The sequence below is a fragment of the Molossus molossus genome, unplaced genomic scaffold, assembly GCF_014108415.1.
Source record: "Molossus molossus isolate mMolMol1 unplaced genomic scaffold, mMolMol1.p scaffold_m16_p_5, whole genome shotgun sequence".
Taxonomy (NCBI): Eukaryota; Metazoa; Chordata; class Mammalia; order Chiroptera; family Molossidae; genus Molossus; species Molossus molossus.
Window position 1 is genome coordinate 5262007 of NW_023425388.1, and position 25022 is coordinate 5287028.

The 25022-nt window shown below is 56.0% G+C and overlaps 1 protein-coding gene and 2 non-coding genes across 9 annotated transcripts in view; all 3 read right to left on the reverse strand.

Moving 5' to 3' along the window:
* Positions 1–9048: 9048 nt before the first annotated feature.
* Positions 9049–25022, reverse strand: part of TRPM2 (transient receptor potential cation channel subfamily M member 2) — a 55823-nt gene continuing 39849 nt past the window's right edge. For 4 of the 7 annotated variants that reach the window (XM_036242769.1, XM_036242770.1, XM_036242772.1 and 1 more), the window contains exons 21-33: positions 22519–22702; positions 21234–21415; positions 20846–20978; positions 18266–18353; positions 17702–17789; positions 16924–17081; positions 16092–16168; positions 15710–15811; positions 14783–14869; positions 13713–13818; positions 12112–12213; positions 10535–10651; positions 9950–10075 (exon numbers count right to left, since the gene is read on the reverse strand). In XM_036242769.1, the coding sequence (XP_036098662.1) occupies positions 9950–10075; positions 10535–10651; positions 12112–12213; positions 13713–13818; positions 14783–14869; positions 15710–15811; positions 16092–16168; positions 16924–17081; positions 17702–17789; positions 18266–18353; positions 20846–20978; positions 21234–21415; positions 22519–22702 (1550 nt within the window). Of the gene's footprint in view, positions 10076–10534; positions 10652–12111; positions 12214–13712; positions 13819–14782; positions 14952–15709; positions 15812–16091; positions 16169–16923; positions 17082–17701; positions 17790–18265; positions 18354–20845; positions 20979–21233; positions 21416–22518; positions 22703–25022 lie in introns of those variants that run through there. The other 3 variants (XM_036242767.1, XM_036242768.1, XM_036242773.1) reach the window with 3 other exon arrangements.
* LOC118617995 lies at positions 12174–12214 on the reverse strand. Its single transcript, XR_004956942.1, has one exon. It is a non-coding gene; the product is annotated as a Z6 small nucleolar RNA (small nucleolar RNA).
* On the reverse strand, positions 13653–13759 carry LOC118617994. Its single transcript, XR_004956941.1, has one exon. It is a non-coding gene; the product is annotated as a Z6 small nucleolar RNA (small nucleolar RNA).

Here is a 25022-nt window from a genome sequence, read left to right on the forward strand (position 1 = left end):
ATGGTCAGTCTTTTTAATTTTAGACATTGTAATAGGTGTGTAGTGGTATATCATTGTGGTTTTAATTTGTACTTCCCCAGTGAGTAATGATGGTGAGCATCTTTTCATCTGTTTATTTGCCATCTATCTTCTTTAGAGAAGTGCTCTGTTGAGATCTTTTACCCACCTTTAATGGAGTTGTTTTCTTATTGTTTAGTTTTGAGAGTTCTTTATATATTCTGTGGATCGCAGGCTGATGCTCTAACCGCTGAGCCGAACTGGCCAGGGCTCTTTATATATTCTGTATAGGATACAAGTTCTTTATCAGATATGTGATTTGTAAATATTTCCTGTGAGTCTATGGATTATCTTTTAATTTTCTTGAAAGCTTTTCAAAGAGAAGTATTTAATTTTGATGAAGTCTAATTTATCAATTTTTTTCTTATATGGGTCATGCTTTTTGTGTCATATGTAAGAAATTTTCGCCTAACTCAAAGTCACAAGGATTTTTACAGTTTAAGTTTTGCCGTTTCTCTCAGCCTGCTGGGGATCAGTGCAACACAATGAACTACAAGCAGACACAACTTGGAGTGAGGGGGAGCATTGCAAGGGAGCAAATGCTCAGATCCCTGGATGCAGCCCAATTTATTTACAAAGTGGTTCCCCAGGTTACATGGTGTTTTAGGTAATTATTTCCTTGAGATGGCGTCTCTGTTGATCATAGAGCCAAGCCCTGTCTCTCGCTTTCTTCAGCGGGAGAAACATCAAAGGAAATAATAATAATAATAATAATAATAATAATAATAATAATAAACATTTACTCCTGGTCTTTCTTGCCCATTGTCACTTTGGGGGGCGAGGGGAGGCAGTCGTGCCCTTTGACATGCAAACCTTATCTATTCACATGTAAACAATACACTCAGTTCAGACAGGGTGGCGTTCCTACCCTCCAGGCAAACCTTATCTATCCACATACATACTTTGATCCTTGGCTGGCCAGGTCATGAGAATGCATATTTCAAGGTTAAATTTTGTTCATCTACCAAACCCTACAAGTTTTGCATTGGGGTGTAATATCCAATTTGAATTAGTTTTGATATATGGTGTGAAATATGATTCCAAGTTTATTTTTGTGCATATGGATATCGATGGTTCAAGGATTGTTTGTTGAAAAAATTATTTCTCTACTGACTTACCTTTGCACCTTTGTTGAAAATCAGTGGTCCGTATATGTATGAGTCTATTTCTGTGCTCTCTGTGTTCAATTGGTCTATTTGCCTATCTTTATGCAAATATTCCAAGCTATTTTTATTGCTGGAGCTTTATAATAATTCTTGAAATCGGGAGCTATACATTTTCCAACTTTGTTCTTTCATAAAAATATTTTGGTCATCCAAGATCCTTTGCGTTTCCTCATGAATTTTAAAATCATCTTGCCAACTTCTAAAAAAAGCCTAGTGGGATTTTGTTTGGGATTGCATTGACTCTGTAGGTCAGTTTGAGAGAATTAATATATTGTCAATGTTGAGTCTCCAGTCCATGAACATGGTATATCTTTTCATTTATTTAGAGCTTTATTTTGTTGTTGTTGTTAATCCTCACCTGAAGGGGGCGGGGGGAGGGAGAGAGAAACATTGATGTGAGAGAGACACATCAATTGAATACCTCTGGCATGACCCCAACTAGGGCCAGGGAATTGAACCTGCAACCCAGGTATGTGCCCTTAACTGAACTCAAACCTGTGACCCTTCGGTCTGCAGGCCAAATTCTAACTGCTGAGCCAAACCAGCCCGGGCTGTTTTCCCTTTTTTATTGACTTCCATCTTTTGTTTGTTTGTTTGTTTGTTTTGCTTACATTGGGTTTAATTTTCTCTTCTTTTCCTGGTTCCTTTTGTTGTTGTTGTTAGTCCTCACCCGAGGATATTTTTTCATTGATTTTTAGAGAGAATGAAAGGGAGGGAGGGATGGGGGAAGAGAGAGATGTCAGTGTGAGAGGGGTATATCAATTGGTTGCCTCCTGCACATGCCCTGACTTGGGTCAGGAATTAAACCTGCAACCCAGGTATATTTTCTTGACTGGGAATCAAACACGCAACACTTTGATGCATTGGCTGATGTTCTAACCATTGATCCACACCGGCCAGGACATTTTTCTGATTTTTTTTTTTTTTTTTTTAATCCTCACCCGAGGACATTTCTCCATTTTTTGTTCAGGTAGAGTGGGAGGGAGAGAGGAACAGAGAGAGAGAAACATCGATGTGAAAGGAACACATCGAGTGGCTGCCACCCGCACAATCTACCAGGGCCGGGGACAAACTGCAACCGAGGTACGTGCCCTTAGCGGGAACTGAACCCGGGTCTCTCAGGACCGCAGGCCGACGCTCTAACCGCTGAGCCAAACCGGCCAGGGCTGATTTCTTAAAGTGGAAGCTAGGTCACTAATTTGAGGCCTTCAGCTTTAGTATAGGCTATAAATTTCCCTCTAAATCCTGCTCTAGATGCAACCCAGAAATTCTGATATGTTGTATTTTCATATTTATTAAGTTAAAAATATTTTCCAATTTGCCTTTCGACTTCTTTTTTGATCCATGGATTTAGAAGTGTGTTATTTTATTTTCAGATATGTGGGTATTTTCCAGAGATTTTTCTGTTTTGTTTTATTATTATTATTATTATTATTATTAATTTAAATCTATTGTTATCAGAGAACATACTCTGCATGTTTTGGACCCTTTTTAATTTGTTAAGACTGATTTTATGGCCCAGAATAGGGCCTATGCTAATAATTGTTATGTGTGCACTTAAATGTGAGTCCTATTGTTACTCAGTAGAATGTGGGTGAGGTCGAGTATGCTGATGGTGTGATATCCCACTGTTCTATATCATGACGGACTTTCTGTCCACTTGCTCTACTAGTTACTGAGAAAGGGGTGTTGAAGTCTCTGACTATGATTGTAGATTTACCTGTTTCTCCTTGAAGTTCTGTTTTTTGCTTTGTGCATTTTGAAACCCTATTTTCAGATTGTGTCCTCTTGATTAAGTGGCCACCTTATCACTGTGAAATGACCCTTCTTATCCCCAGATCATGTGTCTTGAACTCTGCTCAGTCTGACACTAAGACCACTCCAGCTGTCTTTTCATTGGTTAGAATGGGCTACCTTCTTCCATCCTTTTACTTGTAACCTGGAGTGTCTTATCCTTAGTTTCCTCAGCATTGCCACAGCATCAAGTATCTTCCTTAACTACAGGGGGAAATAATAACTTTACAGTGGAGAAGCCCAGTCGAAACCACCTACTTTGTGACCAAGGCTAATATCATCAATGATAAGACAGACAGACATCATGTAGCCTCTTGATGCATCGGACTGAGAAAGACACAACATCACTCTTGTGGTGTGCTTGCCCAAAATGTATAATCTGCAATGGTGAGAACACTCCAGACACTCACATTGAAAGACTCTGACAGCCCGGTGGTGTAGCTCAGTGCACCAAGAGGTCGCCCATGCACCAAGAGGTCGCTGGTTCGGGCACGTGCCCAGGTTGTGGACCAAATCCCCAGTGGGGGGCATGCAGGAGGCAGCCAGTCAATGTTTTCTCATCGATGTTTCTCTCTCTCTCTCACCCTCTTTCTTCTTCTCTCTATAAAATCAATAAAGAAAAAAAAATTTTTTTTAAAGAAAGACCTTTACAGAGTACCTAATCAATACACTTCAAAAATGAAGAAGTCATAAATGACAAGAAGAGCCTGAGTCACTGTTACAGGTTGGATAAGACGAAGGAGAAATAGCTAAATGCAGTGGGAGACCCTAGAATACAGACAAGGACATTAGTGGACAAACGAGCGACACTGACTGAGGCCGGTAGTTCGGGTTGTAGTGTTTACGCTCGATGTCCTGCTTCGGTAACTCACGTCTGAAGGGATCATCGGTGTATGAGGCTCCAGTCTGTCCGCCTCTATTTCTTCCCCTGTTGCCCCTTGTCCTCTTTTCCTGACTTCTTTCGAATTGAATGTTTTTAGTCCATTTTCTCTCCTTAGTTGTCTCCTGTCTGTAACTGTCACTGTGTCGCTGTGCCTGCTTTAGGGGATAGCATCCGGCTGCCACTTCTCATCACCGTCCTTTGCCAGTTCCCCCTCGACCACTCCACCCGCGTGAGGCCCTGCAGCCGCGTGCTGCACCCCTCGGCGGCGTGTCTTACCGGGTACGCCACGTGGGAGGAACCCCGCGAGACATTGCTATTTCTGCGGACGCAGCCAACTGCCTCTTAAAGGGATTAAGATACTGCGAGCCACGAAGCTGCTGGTATATTATCGTTTGGGCAATTGAAGAGGCGCCAAAGGGAGCCCGCAAATTAGGGGATATTTTTAACATTTAAATTAAACAAGATATGTGGTGACCACCATGGAAACTACAGTGTGGATGCAGGTGAGTGGGAGGGACCAGGCACTCAGAGCCCACACTGTGTGTTTCTCTTTATGGAAAGTTCAAGAACAGGCCACGCCCGTGGACGGTGGTGTGCAGGATGGGCTGCGGCTTGAGGGGGCTCCTGGTGCCAGGTGTGCTCTATCTGTTAAAGTAAAACAATCCCGAAGCTGATCACATGCAAACGTGTGCAGCATGTGTGCTCCTGACTGCGTGCCTCTGCGGGACGTGCCGGCCAGCTGTGCTGTTTGCAGGGGTGTCCACGTGTTAACGGTGTATACGTCGATGGCTGATGGATCAATCAACTCCAGGTACTCGTATAAAGCTGCATTGAGCTGTCCGCTCCTCGGTTCTGTGGCCTCACTAGTGATGATGTCAGAGTGCCCACGGGAGGCTGTGGGGCCCGGTGAGAGCCTGGCTCACTGTCCACTCAGGCCATGAGCCAGTGTTGCCAAACACACCGGAAACCTTCTAATGCCCTCCTGGCTAATATCATCAGCCCACTGGGCCACCCTTCTTACTGTAATTGGACTCTGGGCTGATTTATCTTGCCTACTTATCCACCCAGAACCTTGCTTCGTGGCCCCAGGGACTGAATGCAGTGCTGTAGCTGGTTAATTACCTCCCCATCGGGAAGGCTGCTTTGCAGAGTGAGGTCAGAGTGCTTCTCTGTGGGGAGGAGCAAGGAAGAGCCGAGCCTGCAGCATCACCAGGGCCGGATGAGACCAGGCAGATGAGCAAAACATCTGGTGAGGCCAGAAGCTGCCCTCCCCACACAGACCGAACAGGGCCTGGTGGGGCCCTTCCTCGGGCCGTGGCAGCTGTCTAGGCGTCGGCTGGCTGTGCTCTCCTGCCCTCCCCTTCCACGTGCCTGGCTAAGCCCTCTGCTGCCCCGGCCTCCACACTGGCCCCCCCGTCCACGGAGACCTCAGATAGCACCCCAGGCCTGCTGGGCACGTGAGGGCAGCCAGCTGCCAGGCAGGGCTGGAGCGGCCAGTGCAGGAGGACAAGGGCAGCTGGCCCGGAACCCACCCAGTGCGTGGGAAGCGAAGAGGCAGGCCGGGGCCCCACACGGGCCAAAGAGCTTCCGTGGATGGCTTGCCGATGTCAGAATTATCCCGAGGCTTCGGCCACCTGAGCCTTCCGCCACGTCAGAGAACTCCTGGATACCTCTGAATCCCCGGCTCGCCCGGAGTTCCTGCTGCTCTGCCTGCTCTTGAAGCCCAGACTGGAGAACCGAAACGAAGGCCGGCAGTGGTTCCCCTTCTCCGCTTCCCGCGAGCACAGGGCCTGAGCAGTGACCCTCTGCTGGCCCCCGGCCCCCGGCCCTGCCCCCAGGCCCCTCAGAACCACTGCCCCGCTCTCCTGGCTGCCGGTTTCCCTGCAGAGAGCAGAGGCCACCTTCACGCCCACCAGTATTTCCCCGGGGATTTCCAGGCCTGTCCCTTCTGCGAGCTCTCCCTGCACACACACACACACACACTCTCTCACACACACACACTCACATACACTGACATGCATGCACACACACACACACACTCATACACACACACTCACATACACATGCACTGACATACACTCACACGCACACACACCCACACACATACACACACTCATACACACCCATATATTCACACACACACATGCACATCCACACATCCACACATACACATCCACATACACACACATGCACCCACATACATTCACATACACTCACACACTCATACATACACACTCACATACACTGACACACACATATATACACTCACACACACACTCATACACGTGCACATCCATACGTCTACATACACATACATGCACCCACATACATACATTCACACACACTCACGCTCACACACATGCACACTCACACACACATCCAGACACACCCACATACACACATTCACACACACACCCATATACACACATATACATACACATGCACACATACCTAAGCACATACACCCCCACACACACACAGAGTGCTCGCTCTTACTCTGGATCCCAGTTATCTGTGTTTTGTCAATTTTGTTGTTCTTTCTCAAGAACCATTGTTTTTTCTATGGTGATTCTTTATTTTCCCCTTTTATTAAATTCTGCCTCAGCTCCTGTATTTATGTTGTAGCTGGTGTTTGAGCTTCTGGAATCATAACCTTAGACAATTTACTTTCAGTCTTTTGATTTTTAAATAATATTTAAAGTTATAAGTGTTCATCTCTAGACTCTCCAGCCACATCCCGTAGCCTGTGACATGGGACCCCCTCGCTGTCTTGCTTCTGGTTTGCTCCCCGCTGAACGAGCACCTGGGGGGGAAGGGCAGTCCTCACAGGGCGTGGCGCCCCTTGGCTTTCCCTAGACAATCCCAGTGCTCGGTCCGTGCTCGCCTCCGCCCGAGCAGCTGGGAGTGGCCCTGGACCCCCTCTGGTGCTCCTGCCGGAAAACAGGCAGCTCCGAAGTGAGCAAGGAGCACTCTGGGAAGGCAGAGGGTAGAGGGCTGCATCACCCAGCGGTGCCCACCTCTCTTCCAGCTGCTCAGGGTACTGGTCACTCTCTGTCTCAAGCATGCCAAGAGACACAGGCGCCCGGAACCCCTCGGTGCATTTTCTGTCCTCTTCTGGTGTGTGTCCATGTTCTGATGCCACCCTCCTATCCCTGTGGCCAGGGCATGGCCCCATGACCAGCTGCCTGGGTCAGGTTGTCCAGAGACCCCTGGATGGTGGGATAGACGCTCAGGTTCTGTGACTGTCCTGTGTGTCCGAGAACATGGATCACCCCTGGGCCTGCTTGTTGTTGAGGTGGGTGCAGAACCACATCCTCACACAGAGAGTGTACATATGTGCAATATATATATTTATGTATGTGTTATGTATTTGTTACACAATTTACTATACAAATATAAATGTATATTATACATATAATTCATACATAAATTGTAATTTATATATAAATGTGCAAATTATACATAATCGATAATACAGTCAATATAGATTTTTATATACACACACACACACACATACACACATAAAGGTGTACATATATATACACCGCACAAATACACATGCTAACTGCGTAATTTAAGTTCTGCCCTATTTTTCTTTTTTTTTTTTCAATCCTCACCTGAGGATATTTTTGTTTATCTTCAGATAGAATGGGAGGGGGAGAGAGGGAAAAAGAGAGAGACACATCGACTGGTTGCCTCCTGCACGACTCCTACCAGGTTCGGGACGAACCACAACCAAGGTATGTGCCCTTGGCCAGAATCGAACTCGGGACTCATTGGTCCGCGGGTCAATGCTCTAACCACTGAGCCAAAGGGCCAGGACCCTTTTGCTCCTTGATTCCTTGATTTCTGAAAGAAGATTACTGTGAATGTATCAGTTTCTCCTTGAATTCCGATCAATGCTGCCCCATGTACTTAGAAGCCCGAGGAGGTGGTGTCTCCTCAGGAACTTGCTCCTTTACCAAAGGCTCCTTCACCCCTCAAGCCCTGCTGGTCTGCCAGGCGTTGGCACGTCTTCCTTTGCGCGTGTTTGCCCAGCAGGACTTTCCCAGATTATCAGCTATTGTCTTGATTTGGGGTGACAAAGGAAAATAGAGAACAAGAGACACTTGCTGTGTTATTTTTTTCCTTTTCATTTTTTGTTCAGATAGAGTGGGAGGGAGAGAGAGGAAGAAAGAGAGAGAAACATCGACATGAAAAGGACACATCGAGTGGCTGCCACCCGCACAGCCAACCAGGGCCGGGGACAAACTGCAACCGAGGTACGTGCCCTTAGCGGGAACCGAACCCAGGTCTCTCCAGACCACAGGCCGACGCTCTAACCGCTGAGCCAAACCGGTCAGGGCTGCTGTGTTATTTTTTATCTCAATATGAGCATTGCAGTTGACGTGTGTCAGTCACTGATGTGCCGTGTGACTCTCTCACCGTTATTTTTATCCTGTGTTAACCGTCCTGTCGGTATCTCTCTCTCTGATCTTGTGTGGTTCCCTTTAACCCCTGGAGGTTTCGGTCATTCCTGCTTCTGTCCCCCCGGCCACCCAGACCTGCGGGGCACGTGGTCTCCTGCCAGCACCACGCGGTCAGCATCCTGTCTTCCGCCGACCTCCGCTGTGCTGGATCGCGGCCCGCGGCCTGGGGAGGCGGCTGGGGTCGTCACTCTAAACTGTCGTTCAATGTCCTTTTTCCCTATGCCTCAGCAATGATGGGACTTACCCACACACGTCAGCGAAGCCTTTGCTGACCACGTGCGTACACGGTGGGCTGCATGGTGGTGGTGTCCCTTCTCAATGTTCTGTGTTGAAGCCCTGACCCCCCGCGTGGTTGTATTTGAGGTGGGCCCTCTAAGGAAGGGCCAAAGGTTGAGCGAGGTTGTGAGAAGAGCCCTGAGGTGACAGGGGTAGTGTCCTGATGAGAGGACAGCACGCGAGGACGGGCTGTGTGGGGACCCAGGGACAGAGGCCTGACCAGAAAGCAGACCTGCTTGCGCCCGGATCTGGACTTCCAGCCTCCAGGACTGAGGCTCAGGTGCCATCGGCCACGTGCCGTGGCAGCAGCCGAGCCGAGTCAGCGAGTCCGCGTTCCCGTGATGCGTCTCTGAGAAAGTCTTTCGGAAAAGACACCCGAGTAACATGCTGCCCGTGTCCTTACGCGTCTAAAATGTCTTTATTGGGGGCTGCCACTGGGATTCTAGTTGGACTGGGTACATGATTCCAGGTAAAAACCAGGGCCCCACGGTGCCTGGGCACCTGCAGAGTGGGGGAGCCAGGGCAAGGGCACAAGGACGCGGAGGTGCAGCTTGAGGGGCTCACGGACGGCGCTGGAGCCTGGGCTTGGGAGCAGGGGCAGGCGATCGTGAGTTTGGACCAGAGGGGCCTGCAGGGCGTCCACTAACGGGGTGCCCCATCCACGCCCGCTGCCTACTCCCCCTGGGCTCACGGAGGACGGAGGGAGTGCTGTGAACAGGAGCCCGCCTGGGTCCCTGGGCCGCGCAGGCAGGACCCTCTGCATCTCTGGACAAGGCACCAGCCTCTGGCCCCTGCTCAGCCCTGATGGTGACCCAGGCTGTGCACTGGGTTCTCGGGGTGCCCACCCCAGGTCAGGCAAGCGTCTGAGTCAGGCCACAGTGGAGGCCTTCTTGGAGGCATGGGCCTGAGGAGGAGGCCACTGGGGACCCCCAACCCTCCAGGAGACTCAGGCCCGGGGCAGATGCACCTCTGGTGGGGACATGCTGTCCATGACAGCGTTACCAGGAAGGACTCGACTCCAGCCACAGGCCGAGGCTGGCAGGAGGCTCCAGTCCCCCAGCTGGCTGCCTGCCGCCGGAGAGGCAGTGATGGCCGGTGGCGTGCGGCGGCCACTGCAGCCCTGAGGGAACGCTGTGTGACTGGAGCCAGCCTGGCGCCTGCCTCAGCTCCCAGTTCCCAAACTCGTCTGGTAGGCGACTCCAGTTGGCCGTGAGGGGTGGCCGACCCCCAGACTGCATGGCGAGGCCGGGCCCCTCGTCTCCCCGAGGCCCTCGGCTGCGTCCCAGGCGGCCTGAGTCCCCGAGTCAGTAGTAAGCCCCGAACAGAGCGGCCACCTTCTGGAGGATGGCCTTGTGGTTGGCACACAGTGGGATGCGCTTGTCCACAACCTGCCATCGGATGGACATCGCTGGGTCGCAGGCCTGCAGGTGCTGCAACAACAAGGCACATCCTGACCCGGGTGCTGCCGCCTCCCCCACACGCCGGGACGTCACCGTGATCCCCGTCTCCGGCCCTTGTTACTGAGGGGAGCAAAAATACCTACTTTGGGCCCAACTCAGAAAACGCCTGCAGAGTCCTGAAAGTCCTCAAGTGAGAACAGGGCAGGTACCTTATTCTGGGGTGGTCTATCCTGCAAATACGCCCGGGTTTGCTCCTGGCACCTCTAGGTCCTAGTTCTGGATTAGGGACATGTAGGATTGAGCTAAGGACAGGGGACAGTATCCCCATCGAGGTGTATAAACCGGCTTCCCCAACGCGGGCCTGGGGGCCCCAGGAGGACGCCATCTCAGGACCCTGGCCGGCTCTGGCCCTGGCCCAGGCGCCCATCAGCCCCTCCCTGCAGGCCCCGCATCCCCCCCTCCCCGGAGCCTGCACCCCGAACCCCATACCGAGTTCAGCCTCTTCAGCTCCACGTCACTCTGGTCTGGGAAGTGAACGCTGACAGCCACCGTCTCGATCCAGGCGTTGTCCGTGTTCCGAGGGTCGTCCACGTAGCCTTTGTACACCTGGGAGGCAGTGCAGGGGGAGCCAGTCCACCCAACGGGCCCAGGGCTCTGCTGGCTTCTTCCCAGGGCAAGGGCCCTCACTGTCCCCAAGCTGTCCCGCCTGGGACGCCCTGAGCACAGCTGCCCCCGGCACCCAAGCTCCTGGCCTGGCTCTCTCCCTGCCTGTCCAGCTGCTCCCCCACACAGCCTTCAGCCTTGACCATCACACTGTGGGGACCCCCGGGCTGACTCAGCTCCCTCCTGGCCTCGGGCCTGACACCCAGACCCTCCTGGACGGTCCGTGGAGGGATTAAAAATGATGGCAGGCCTTGAAAACATCACAGTAAGTCAAGACGCCAGACACCAAAGGCCACACGCTGTGTGCGCCACTTCACAGAACCGACCAGAACAGGCACATCCAGGGACGGAAAGCAGACGAGGGACGGCCGGGGGCTGGAGGCGGGGAAGGAAGCCACCGCTGATGAGGTGTGGGGTCTCCTTTCGGAGGGATGGAAATGTTTTGGAATTCGACAGAGGTCACGGTCACACAACACTGTCAACGTACTAAATGCCACCACCGACCTGTTTGCTTTAAAATGGCTAATTTTATGCGGTTTGGACATCACCTCAATAGATAAACTAATTTTTTTTACAACGTAAGCAAAAGGGAGATGGCAGTGTCCCAGAGGGACAAACCATGTGGACCTGCCGGTTTTGTGGTCAAAACCATAAGTACCAGCAACCCCTATTTCATCCCTACCGGCGGCAGAAACAGGACTGGCGACCATTTAGATGTCACCTAGAGGACTATTTAAACAAACTGTGGCACAAAATAGATACAGTATCAAAACGTTATGCAGTCATGAAAAAAAGTAAGGGAAATTTGTAACAAAGGACCTAAAAATATGACCACCGCAAGGTGCGGAACGAGGCCACGCAGCCCGCTCACGGAAGGAGCATGTGGTCCTGAGTGTGACGGAAAGTGGAGGCGAAGCCCACAGGGGACCCAGAGTGTCCACAGGTGTCTGCACGCCGCACCCGGGCCTGAGGGTGGAGGTGGCTGCGGGGTTCACCGTTTAGCCGGCTGCATTTTGGATGTTCTAGCAAACACACGTCGCTTTGTGATTACGAGAGGATTCAGTAAGGCAAACTGGCCCAGCTTCCTGACTCCGACAGGGCGTGGCTAGCCCGGGCACGGGACTCCCCAAACCCCTCGGCCCTGGGAGGAGATGCTAAGGGCCCCCTGGGAGCCAGCTGTGCTCAGGGCAAGGTGAGTGTGGGAAGGAGAGGCCAGACTTAGAGAGAAGACCATCGGGACAGAGAGGAAGGCAATGATGCCTCGAGCCGCGGCCCCGTCCCCTGGTCCCAGCTCTTTCCTCCCCGAGCTGGAGATGTGGGCAGAGCGGGTCCCCACGACCCTGCTCGTCCCGCAGCCCTCACTACTAGGGCACTGCCGGGCTCAGGGCGCAGAGGGCACCTACCTCCACGCCCTGCATCAGCAGGCTCTCGAAGGACAACCAGAACTCTCTCTGGAGCACCTGCTTCAGCTTCCGGGGCAGCATCTTTCCTGGCTCCTGGGAGCCCTGCGCAGAGGGGCAGCGGGGGCGCGTCTGCAAGGCCGTCCAGGGGCCCACCGCCCCTGGCCACCTGCCTGGCACGGGCAGACCTCCAGAGCCGCAGGCCCACGAGCATCTGCCAGCCCGACCATCTCGGGGCCAGAGTGACATTGCCCAGAGCCCACTGCCCACGTCAGCCTGCTCCACAGCAGGGCTGCAGGCCCAAGGCACAGCCTTGGAGGGGTGCACACCAGCACCGCATCTCTCAGCTCCTGTAAAGTGGCCACACCCTGGCCTCAGCCCCTCCCCTCAGCCCCCTGCCCACAGCCCCTGCCCTCAGGCCCCTCCCCTTGGCCCCTGCCCTCGGCCCCTCCCCTCAGACCTCTCCCCTCAGCCCCTGCCCTCAGGCCCCTCCCCTCGGCCCCTCCCCTCAGCCCCTCCCCTCAGCCCCTGCCCTCCCCTCAGGCCCCTCCCCTCAGCCCCTGCCCTCCCCTCAGGCCCCTCCCCTCAGCCCCTCCCCTCGGCCCCTGCCCTCCCCTCAGGCCCCTCCCCTCAGCCCCTCCCCTCGGCCCCTCCCCTCAGCCCCTGCCCTCAGCCCCTCCCCTCACCCCTGCCCTCCCTCAGGCCCCTCCCCTCAGGACCCTGCCCTCAAGCCCCTCCCCTCGGCCCCTCCCCTCGGCCCCTCCCCTCGGCCCCTCCCCTCAGCCCCTGCCCTCCCCTCAGGCCCCTCCCCTCAGGCCCCTCCCCTCGGCCCCTCCCGTCAGCCCCTCCCCTCAGGCCCCTGCCCTCAGGACCCTCCCCTCAGGCCCCTGCCCTCAAGCCCCTCCCCTCGGCCCCTCCCCTCGGCCCCTCCCCTCAGCCCCTGCCCTCCCCTCAGGCCCCTCCCCTCAGGCCCCTGCCCTCAAGTCCCTCCCCTCGGCCCCTCCCCTCAGGCCCCTCCCCTCGGCCCCTCCCCTCAGGCCCCTCCCCTCGGCCCCTCCCCTCGGCCCCTGCCCTCAGCCCCTGCCCTCAGCCCCTCCCCTCAGGCCCCTGCCCTCAGCCCCTGGCCATTATCTGGAGGGAGGGTGTGTTTTTACTGTTTGTGTTTGGTCCTCAGACCCATCCCCCACCTCTGTTCCTGGCCACTCCCAAGGCCACCAGCCCCTGGGCACGGCCCCTCCCTGCCCCCACCCATTAGGGGCCCCTGTTTATTATTCAAAGTCCTTCACAGTCCATGTCATGTCCATTCTGCCTCAGACGTCTAGACACCCTCCACTGGCTGCGGCAGCCGGCACCTGTCACTCAGCAGACGCCCTCCGTGCCCAGAGCTCAGAATGGCACCCCCTGCCCTGGGGCCACTCTGCAGGCAGAGCTGCCCAGGGCCGGGAATCCCGTGGGGCCTGAGGACCTGCAGCCAAGTACCCAGCTTTGCCACTAAGAACCAGGGACAGAGTGTGGCACGTCTAGGGCAGAGGCTGCAGGGCTGCTGCTCGGTCAGGAGGTGGATGGGTGAAGGGTGGGTGACAAGGGACAGGCAGGTGGCTTACCCCTGGCAAGGCCCAGTGTTCCGAGAGGGCGTGCTTCACCACCAGCACTTCCAGCACTTTCTTTATGCTTCTCCGGCAGATGGCTCCGTCCTGGTTTCTCCTCCACCTGCAGAGGCCACCGGCTCACACCTCCCCTCCCCCCCTCTGGGCCAGCCCACGCCACCGCCCCTCCCCCACTCTGGGCCAGCCCACGCCACCGCCCCTCCCCCACTCTGGGCCAGCCCACGCCACCGCCCCTCCCCCACTCTGGGCCAGCCCACGCCACCGCCCCTCCCCCACTCTGGGCCAGCCCACGCCACCGCCCCTCCCCCACTCTGGGCCAGCCCACGCCATTGCCCCTCCCCCACTCTGGGCCAGCCCACGCCACCACCCCTCCCCCCTCTGGGCCAGCCCAAGCCACCGCCCCTCCCCCACTCTGGGCCAGCCCAAGCCACCGCCCCTCCCCCACTCTGGGCCAGCCCAAGCCACCGCCCCTCCCCCACTCTGGGCCAGCCCACACCACTGCCCTTCCCCCTCTCTGGGCCAGCCCACGCCACCACCCCTCCCCCCTCTGGGCCAGCCCACACCACTGCCCCTCCCCCTCTCTGGGCCAGCCCACGCCACCGCCCCTCCCCCACTCTGGGCCAGCCCACGCCACCGCAGGCCCAGCCCTGTCTCCCTTCCTAAGGCCCTGCTCCAGGCCAGTGTCAGGGGCGTCCTCCCCACTCCCAGGGCCCTGGGAGGACAAGAACTTTGGGAGGACATTGTTTAGGGACCTGGCGGGTCTTGCATATTTTCAGTTTGTCTGTGGTCTCGGGCCCCTGGTTACTTTGTCCCCCTTCCCACAGGGCTCTAAGGGAGGGGAACCCTCAGGGAAGTGAGGGGAGCTTCTATGGGGATGGGGAACGGGCCTGGGCTTTCTCAGGGGCCCGGACATCCCCGCCCTGTGTTTCGGGTGCAGCATGTTTACCCAGGTCCTGCCATGAGGCTGCCATCACGCACCAAGTAACGGGCTCTCTGGGCGCACGGGGAAGGGCTGAGCAGTGGCCCCGTGGCGGAGGGTGACTGTGCTCTCACCACGGCGTACTCACCGGGTGACCACGGGCTGCAGCGTGTGGTTGGGTCCGAAGCAGCTGAGGCCCCCGCGCCCTCGCAGCCCTGTGCGGCCCATGGGGTTCCTGGGGTGGACGGGGGTCTGCTCAGCCTGCCGTCTGCCATTGGGAGAACCAGTCCACGGGACCCCAAGGGGTGAGGCAGGGGCTTCAGGTCACATGGAGTCAGTTGGAAAAGAAAAGGGTGTCCTTGGGGGCAAGAGCCCGGCCCCCCTGTAGACTCATAGGGCGTTGAAGTGGTCTTCCTGTCCCCAGAGAGTGCGGGACAACCCATCGGGCCACAGGCACGTGTGTGAGCAGGGAAGGGGCAGGGGGGTTCAAGGCCGAGCACCCAGAGGCATCCGATGGCTGTGGCCACAGACAAGGAAGGAGTCACCAGCTCGGAGCCCACCTGGGGAGACCAGGCCCAGCACATGGGCTGGCTCTGCTCCCCAGCCCAGGACACTTACACGGGGACCAAGTTTCCTGCCTGGCGGGATGTCACCCTGCCAGGTCCTCTTAGAAACAACAAACTCGGGACACGGGGTGGGTTCGTCATCCACGTCTGGCCTGCTGTCCCAGCCCACGAGTCTAGCCCATCCTCTGGATCCTGGCATATCTCTTCCAGAACATTCTGAAGAGGCCGGTCATCACCTCCTCCCTCAGGCTCCTGCTCTGCCTACTCCGTGGGGCTCCCCATGCCCCCGGCCATCTGTCGTTATCCTGATTCTCCCTCCAGCCCCTCCCTCCTCCTCGGGCCCCAGGCAGGAGGCTCCTTGACCCCAGGAGCCCCAGGCTGGCACATGGCAGCCATCACCAAAGGTCTGCTGCCTGATTTGCCAACGAGGAAACCTGACCCCAGAAGCAAAACCTCCAAGGCCCCAGTGAGGGCCGGGCCACGTGGACAGAGACAGGGGCCGTACTCACAGAGGAAACCCGTCCTCAACCTTGTAGTTGCCGTGGAAACTCCGGCGGTCCAGGGGTCCGTCCACTGCGTTGTAGGAGACCCTGGACAGAGGGTCCAGGGCGCTAGGGGAGAGGAGCCATCAGTCCCGTCAGAGAGGGCGGGGCAGAGCGCCGCCAGACCACGCCCCCGAAACACTGGGCAGAGGCGGCACCCCCAGCCACACCATGCCCCCCGCCCAGCGTGTCCCCAGCCCTTGGAGATGACAGAGAAGCCCATGCAGGCAGCAAGCCGACCCCAGCCTTAAGTGTGTTCCCGGCAGTCACTCTGGAGCACCCCCAGTCCCTCGCCCTCCCACCCCGAGGTGTGAGAAGGGGTCAGAGGGTCGAGAAGGAGCACACTCACTTCCCCACGGGGTCCACTAAGTCCTTGTCCTTCCTCTCCACGGAGTAAAAGGGCGGGTCATAGATGAGAAACTCCGTCTGCACAAAACAGTGTCTCCCCTCAGACTGCCACCCCCCAAATTCAGGCCCCGGCCCCCAGACGACTGTGGCAGTGACGTCTGCCCCGAGTGCTCACAGCCCCGGACCCGAGATCACCCCGAGGCACACAGAGGTGCTGAGCTGGGGAAAACCTGGGGGCTTGCCACACGGGGACCCAAGCCCAGGGGCTGGCGACAGAACTGGAGGTCTAGGGGAGTCTCCCCAGGCTGGGGGCGGGGTGTCTAGCTGAACTTGAGAGGTGAGGGTTCCGACGGGCAGAACTGGGAGAGGCAACGGAAACAGCCCGAAATATTCCGAAAGGCCAGAGACAAAGCCTGCGGGGCTGGGGTGGATGGCATGACCTATGTCTGCCTGTCTGTCTGTCTGCCTGCCTGCCTGCCTGCCTGCCTCTCTCCCCCCGATGCTTTCACTCACCTGACACTCTGAAAAGGGGGCACTGAGCATGCACTGGGGACAATGGGACCTAGGATAATTGGCGACCAGAGGTGATGGGCAATCGGCTCTCCGGGTGGACCAGAGGCCCACTGGGCACCCCAGGCCGGTCTCAGCTCCCCCACCTCCAGCTGTGTGGACCTGCACGCCTCAGGGTCCTCACTGGCCCTACGTCCCTGTGAGGCTGCAGGGGCCACCGTCCACGGCGCCCAGCTAGGTCAGAGGGTTCGGGGCAAGGCAGCTCCCTCCCAGAACACTGGCCACCCCAGGCTGGTGAGGGCGTGGCCAGGACAGACACTCACCTCCCAGGGCACCTTCTCGTTGGGCACGGGGAAACGCATGATGGGGGAGTTGGGGTACAGGAGGTGCCGGGCATTCACGTGGTGGGTGTCACCCAGATCCTCTGCCTTTTGCCTGCTGTCCAGCTCAGGGTCCTGCCCCTCTGGGACCTTCTGGGGTACTGGGGACAGCCACATAAGCATGGGTACAGCTGGCCAGGCTTAGGCATCTGGCTTAGAAGATGGGGTACGCTCTATAGTCCTTTCCCCAAATTGGGCTGCCTCCCCGCCCCCAGCCCAGGTTGAATGAGCCCTGAAGGGGCAGCCTCCCTGAGGCCCCCAGCACTGGGCCCTCGGAGGACAAGGACCTGGGGTCAGGCAGCCTCCCCCCAGCCCCCTGTGCAGCTACTAGCAGAGGCTTGGTAACCAGCCAGACTCAGGCCTCAGGAAACCTGTCCCACCAGGGAGACACCTCTGCTCCTTTGGGGCCGGCAGCCACCAGGAGGATTCCTCGTGCCCAGTTCCTGGCTGGTCACAAAGCCAGGAACAGAGACTCCGCTTTCTGCCCCCAGTTCACGTGCCTGGGTCTCAGCTCCCTCCTGGAGCCGCTCCCTCTGCAGATGGACGCACGGGAGGGGGACGGGCCTCTGGGCCAGGCCCCCCAACAAGTCCCCAGCCTGGTCAAGCCAGAGGGGACTGGGCAGCCCTGGCACTTGTGTGGCAGCCGCCTGCAGCCCAGTGAGATCTGCCGGTGCCCTCCTCCCACAGGCCCCAGCCTCCAGGGAACACAACCGCCGCTCACCTAGGGTGGGGGCGCCCTCCTCCGAGCCAAAGCGGCCACCTCTCAGGGTCTTCACGATCCAGTGCAGGGCTCTCGTCGTCTGGGCCATCTGGAAGGCGGGCCCCAGACAGGATTCGGTCAGCACCTGCCCGCACGGCAGGCCCACCCCACGGCCGCCTGCTCCCCGGGCAGCCCCGGAGACCAGCAGGTCTGCGGCAGGAGGGCCGAGGGCAGCCGGGGCTGCAGGGATCCCCCTAGTCCCTCCCAGGCTCTGGCATGGAGGACAGCAGCCGACTCAGAGGACAGTCGGAAGAGGACAAAGGAGGGGACAGGCGTTTGCCCCTCAGACCGGCACGCGGGGCCACCTCGCAGTGCAGTGTCCCTGAGCTCAGCGGGGGACTCGGGGATTTTTCGGAGGATAAAGAAGGCACCTCTTCCCATTAGGAACAGGTGCCCGACCATCCCCACCTCCTCCTCTTGCTTGTTTCCCCGTGTGCTCGTTCTCAAAGCCACCGCACTGCAGAGGGACCAGCAAGGCCCATCCGGTCTGTGCCCCAGAAATGCAGGCCCTGGCCCGAAACCCACCTGCTCCTCCAGGGAAGCCAATCTCTGCTCCATGGAGCCCGAGCCCTTCAGACGGTCCATTTCCAGCAGGTCCACCATGGTGTCCACCCTGAAAGAATGCGCAGCTGAGCCCGGCAGGCCAGCCTGGGGCCTGGACGGTGAGGAACCCCGGGCCCAGCTTGCAGGCGGGGGGCCTGACCAGCTTCCACAGCCCAGGCTCTGTCCGCCTTCACTTCGGGCACCTTCCTCTTAATTTGAAAGTGTTTATGGTACATTTCTGTACAGACGGAACACTGCCTCGTGCCCACGGAGGGAGGCCTCTTAGCCAGCAGATGCCCAAGAGCATCCAGGTGAGAGGCAGGTGTGCGGTGCACACACACCTGAGCCCCTCACCTGGATCTGCCATGAGCTCCAGAACCTAAGTCACAAACAACAAAGCTACCAACGGGCACCACTGGGGTTGCAGGGAGGGGGCAGCGCTGTCGTTTTGGGAGTGATGGCTTGGATTCTGTCTTATTTTGCTACAACGTGGGAATTTCACCCAACTTTGGCTGGTTGTGTTGATGGGTAAAATAATTCCACAGCCCAGACCTGGCTGGTTTGGCTCAGCGGTTAGAGCTTCAGCCCACAGACCAATGCGTCGTGGGTTCGATTCTGATCAAGGGCACGTACCTCGGTTGCGGTTCGTCCCTGGCCCTGGTTGGGGTTGTGTGGGTGGCAGCCACTCGATGTGTCCCTTTCACATCGATGTCTCTCTCTCTCTCTCTCTCTCTCTCTCCCCCCCTTTCTCCCTCCCACTCTATCTGAACAAAAATGAAAAAATATCCTCGGGTGAGGATAAAAAGAATAAGTAAATAATAATTTTTTTATTTTTTTATCCTCACCTGAGGACATTTTTCCAATTTTTGTTCAGATAGAGTGGGAGGGAGGATAAAAAGAATAAGTAAATAATAATTTTTTTATTTTTTTATCCTCACCTGAGGACATTTTTCCAATTTTTGTTCAGATAGAGTGGGAGGGAGGATAAAAAGAATAAGTAAATAATAATTTTTTTATTTTTTTATCCTCACCTGAGGACATTTTTCCAATTTTTGTTCAGATAGAGTGGGAGGGAGAGAGAGGAAGAGAGAGAGAGAGAGAGAGAGAGAGAGAGACATCGACGTGAAAGGGACACATCGAGTGGCTGCCACCCACACGACCAACCAGGGCCGGGGACAAACTGCAACCGAGGTACATGCCCTTAGCGGGAACCAGTCTCTCTGGACCGCAGGCCGACGCTCTAACTGCTAAGCCAAACCGGCCAGGGCAGTAAATAATTATTTTAAAAAATATTAATTCCACAGCCCAATCTACCCCGACGCTGTCGGTTTGTGGCCAGGTGTCTTCACTTCCTGTCTTCTGCAATAACGTGGGCAACCACTCGGGCAGCCACTGAGCGCTGAGCTCGGCTGCAGCCCACTCGAAGGACTGTCTAGGGACAGGGAAGAAAACTCATTCACGGAAGGCCCGGGAGCTCACTCTTGCCCTGCTGCGTACTGCTCGACTCCCCAAAGCCACGTGACTGCTCCCGGCCCGGCCATGAAGGTGCTGCCCGGCTGCTGCTGAGGAGGTGACTGAGTTTGGCCGGCTGTGACTCAGTCACTATGACAAGCAGGAACTGTCTCGCTTTGCAGACGGTGCTTGTCCGAGACCCCACCCCACCACCAACCCCTCAGTGGGGCAGTGGGCTCGGCTCGGCCCGGGCGCCCTGCGGCCTCTGGCCTGGGATCCCTCACCCGACCCAGAGAGACGGTGCCGGGCAGGGGCACCATGCTCTCTCATGTGCAGCAGTGACAGGAAGCCACACACACAGACAGTGCTGTCGGGGTGCCAGGGTGTCTCAGGAAAGGGGCTCGGGGTTCACACGCGCTCCCCTGTGTTCTGGAAGCAACTCCAGGCAACGGGTCCTGTCACTGTCACCACGTTGCAGACGAGACGAGTCAAGAGAAGCGGAGACAGGCAGGTGCCCGTCTCTAAGGAGGAAGCGAGCCCACCCTCTTGGCCACTCCCAAGATGCCCTCTCCGGGGCCTGCGGGAACCGCTGTGCCAGGGCAGGAGCTGACATGACCACATGGCGCCAGGTCTCCTCCTGGCCCACAGTGAGAGAGCCCCCAGGGCACTGAGGTGGAGAGAAGGGAGCAGGCCAGCTCTGCCCCGACACCGACCTTGCACCCTGGAAGGAAGGGGCTGGGAAACGAAGAGCAGAAACAGGAAGGTGGTGAGTGGGCCTGAGCGGCGGGCTGGGCTGCCACGGCCCAGAGGAGCTGGCTAGGCCAAGGCCAGCACGCCCACTGCCCGCCCCCCCAGGGCCCTGCCCTCCTCCAGCCCACCCACCCCTGCCTCTCAGGGCCGGCCCCGCCCACCACGCAAGACCCAGAGGGCAGGCTGTGGGTCCCGAGGACACCGGCCAGTGTGGTAGAATTGCCGGGGGCCGTGGCACCAGATTTCCCGGCCCAGGTGACCAGTTTCAGGCCGTCCCTCAGGTGGGCTCTGTCCCTGGCACGTCTGAGAGCCGAAGGGGCCGTGTCACTTCGCCCAAGGGGCCGCCCTGGCCTCCTGTACCTGCTGCTAATGTCTTGGATCTTCTGCTCCGGCCTCTGCTTCTGCTGGTACTGCTGGTTCTGCAGGTAGTTCTCCTTCAGGTAGATCTCCCAGGACAGCAGCGCCGCCTCCTCGTTCTTCTCCAGCTTGTTCTCTGTGCGGGGAACAGGCGGGGGCCGGGACCCGGCGTGAGGGCACAGGAGGGGCTCCGGCCCACTCGAGGGCCCTTCGAGGGGTTCCGCACCCCGAGCAGCAGGAAGAGCTCACCCACGCCCGTCCCCAAGGGCACCGTGGGAGGTCAGACGCCTGAATTGTCTGCATTCTTCCCAAGCTTCTAGGATTCTAGAAGGAGCCACCACACCCACCCCAAGCCCTGGCCCAGTCCCGGGGAGGGCGGGGCGCCGCTTACTGAGCTGCTTGTGCCGCTTGGCGGGGATCTTCAGGATGACCCTCTTGATGAAGAGGTGCAGGTGGCTGAGGAGGATGAAGGGGGGCGGGGCCGGCGGCCGGCCCTGGTACTCCTCGATCAGGCCGTGGCGCTGGAACTTCCAGATCTGGTCCGTGTGCTCCTGCACCTGCTGGAACGTGTAGCTGGCGGGAGGCAAGGCGCACGCCGGTTACACGAGGAAGACGGGGCGATTCCACACCTGTCACTGCCCGGGCGCCCCACAGCGGCAGACGCCTTCCCGGGAGGGTGGTTCTGGAGGCAGAAAAGGCAGCTGCCTGGGAGCCAAGGGGAGAAGGAAGAAAGACCTGGCTGGACAGTGCAGACACCTCGTTATGACGGAGCCAAGCAGACACGGGGCCGGGCACCGGCCTGGCAGTGAACTCTGAAAGGTCTACTGGTTGGATCCGACAAACAGAAGGGACAGGGTCCGCAAAGGCAGACATGGTTGCTCCCTGCACGCCCACTGGTCAGCTTGTGGATGGGCCCTGGCAGAGCCGACCCCGGGTGGAGAGAGGCCCCGAGGGGGGCCACAGGGCAGAAATGCACTCTCTGTACTTGCCACTGTCCCCGCTGGCCTCTGGGTCGGTGTTCCAGACAGTCAGGGTCTGTGACATCGAATCAGAAAGTGACAGCCAACCTCAGCGACTTGGCTGACGCAAGGGGAAGAGGAAGGTGCCTGCCCAAACGGGGACTTCACAGACATCCCCAGGGTCATGGGTCACAGGGGCCACTGCCCGTCCAGCCCGGTTCCCGCCTCCGCAAAGTGAGGGGCCGGCACAGAGAGCTGTCACCCTCAGGACCATGTACACAAACAACCTGAGAAGCAGTATTTTCTCCAAGAGGACAGAGGCTGAGCAAAGCTAAATGCATTTCCCAAGAGCCCTTCATGCGCATCCTGCTGCCCCCTCCATGTGGCTGTGCCCCAGCCCCCCAGGGAGGATGACTTCTCTGTGAGGTGCCCAGGGAGTCCTTAACCATGAACCTGGAGTCCACCCCCTACAGCCCCACTGACCCCAGGAGCAGGGAGGAGTGAGACTCGGCCCGCCCCCAGCCACCTTGGCCCCTGCAGCATGGCTTGTGGTCCCCCAGCAGCAGTGCCCTGGACAGACCCAGTGGCGACCAGGGAGCGTGGCTGGCACGTTCCAGCCTGGGTTGAATGAGGAGCCTCAGGGCCCCTGGGTCTTGGGTCCCGAGCTCAAGCTCATCCCCACCAGCGATGGTGGCGCGGGACCCACGCAGCGCTCACTTGAACATGGCGATGAGCAGGTTGAGCAGCAGGATGTTTGTGAAGAGCAGGTACAGGCAGAGCAGGATGACCGTCAGCCACTCAGGGAAGATGGGCTGGTGCCGCGTGGCGTCGCTCTCGGGGCACTTGGGCTTGTAGGGGTCGGTGCCATTGGGGCTACACTGGTCCAGGTTGAAGTTCACGCCTAACATGGGGATGGGGCAGGGAACAGAGGATACCACGCAGTCCCAGGGTCTGGACCTCATGCATCCGGCGACCTCAGCTGTCAGCTCAGGCCCCGAGAAAGCCCAGGAGAGGCGTCCGTCTACACCCCGCATCCTCGGAGGCAGGAAGCGGGCCGCCAAGGGGAGCCCCGGGGGCCGGCCTTCGCTCCAGGCAGGGCCGGCTGCAGGGGGCTGTCACTGCTAACACCCAGGTCCCAGCCTGCAGAGCCCCCTGCGGCGGGAGAGCGATCAAAGGAGAAAAGGAAGAACTGTTGACCGAGAAGAACAGAAAACGAAGGGCGGCAGAGGCAACCTGCTGCAGGCAGAGCAGCGACCGCGGACCAAACAGCCCGCGGCAGAGGAGCGGAGGCTACAGAACCAAACACGCAGGTTCCGCCCGCGCGTGGAAACATCCCCAAGGAAACGTGTGGCGCTGTGAAGAGCGGTCACCTCTGGGGTGTGGGATCAGGGGTCACATTTTCCTTTATATTTGCCGTGAATTTTAAAAAATTTTACAAGTATGCACTGTTTTGTAATCCAATATATTTTTTGAAAGTGTTGCCCTGGCCGGTTTGGCTCAGCAGTTGGAGCGTCGGCCTGCGGACCAGAGAGTCCCGGGTTCGGTTCCCACTAGGGGCACATATCAAAAAAAAAAAAGTGTTACTAATTTTCTGAGACAGAAACTCACTGTAATAGGAATAAATATCTATATTAAAAAGAGGAGCTCAAATTAATAACATAACCTCCCACAGTAGTGAACTAAAAAGAGAAAAGCAAACTAAATCCAAAGCAAGGAGGAGAAAGTAATAAAGATCTGAATGCAAATAAATAAAATAATTTTTTTTTTTTTAAAAAAAAAGGAGAAGAAAATGAACAAAACCAAAATCTGGTTCTTGAAAATGATCAACAAAATTACAACCCTTTATCTATACTGATGAAGGGGAAGAAAGAAACAGCTCAAATTACTAAAATCATAAATGAGAGAAAGAACACTGCTACCAATCCTACCAAAACAAAACAAACTCTAAAGAAGTACTACAGCCCTGGCTGGCTTGGCTCAGCGGTAGAGCGTCCACCCGCGGGCCAGAGTCCCAGGTTTGATTTCGGTCAAGGGCACGTACCTCGGTTGCAGATTCAATCCCCGGGGTCGTGTGGGAGGCAACCAATCGATGTGTCTCTCTTACATCAATGTTTGTCTCTCTCTTTCCCTATCTCTTCCTCCCTCTCTGAAAATAGATGGAAAAATATCCTCAGGTGAGGATTAAAAAAAAACTACAAAAAATTGTGCACTAACAAATTAGATAATTTATAATTTCCTAAATTATATAATTTAGGAAAATGGACAAATTCCTAGAAAGACATAAACTACCAAAAGTGACTGAAGAAGCAATAGAAAACACACATAGACCTATAACAAGTTAAAAGGCTGAGTTAGTAATCGTGAAACTTCACACAAAGAAAGTTCAGGCCCAGAGAGCTTCACTGGTAAAATCTACCAAATGTTTAAAGAAGAATTAAAACCAATCTCTCACGAGCTTTTCCAAAACATAAAAAAGAGGGAATATTTCTTCAAGCACCCTGAGGCCAGCACCACCTGATACCAAAGGAAGACAGAACATTACAATAAAACAACAGACCAAGACCCTTTGTGGATATAGATGCAAAAACCCTCAACAACATGCTTGGGAAACTGAGCCCAGCAACATGCAGAGAGAATCATACACCACGACCAAGTGAGATCTAGCCCAGGAATGGAGAGTTGGTTTAACGTCTGAAAATCAGTGACTATAACACACCATTTTAATAGCGTGAAGAACAGACGTCACATGGACATTTAAATAGATGCAGAAAAAGCATTTAACAAAATCTAACAGCCTTTCATAATAAAACACTCAAGAAACCAGGAAGAGAAGGGAACTTCTCAACCAGATGAAGGACATTTACAGGAAACACACCGTCCCCCAAGATCGGCACAAGGTAGAGATTTGCTCCCAATACTTCATCATTGCACCAGAGATTCTAGTAGAGTAATAAGGCAAGAAAAACAAATAAAGGGCATCTAGATGGGAAAGGAACAAGTAAAAGTATCTCTATTTGCAGATGACATGATCTTCTATAGAGAAAATCCCAAGGAATCCATTTTAAAATCTATTAGAAATAATAAAGAAGTTTGCCAAGGTTTTAGGATACTAAATATAATATATTTCTATTTAGTATCAATAAACAAACCAAAACACAATTAATAAAATAATTCTATTTACAATAGTATGAAAGAGAATAAAACAGGAATAAAATTAGTAA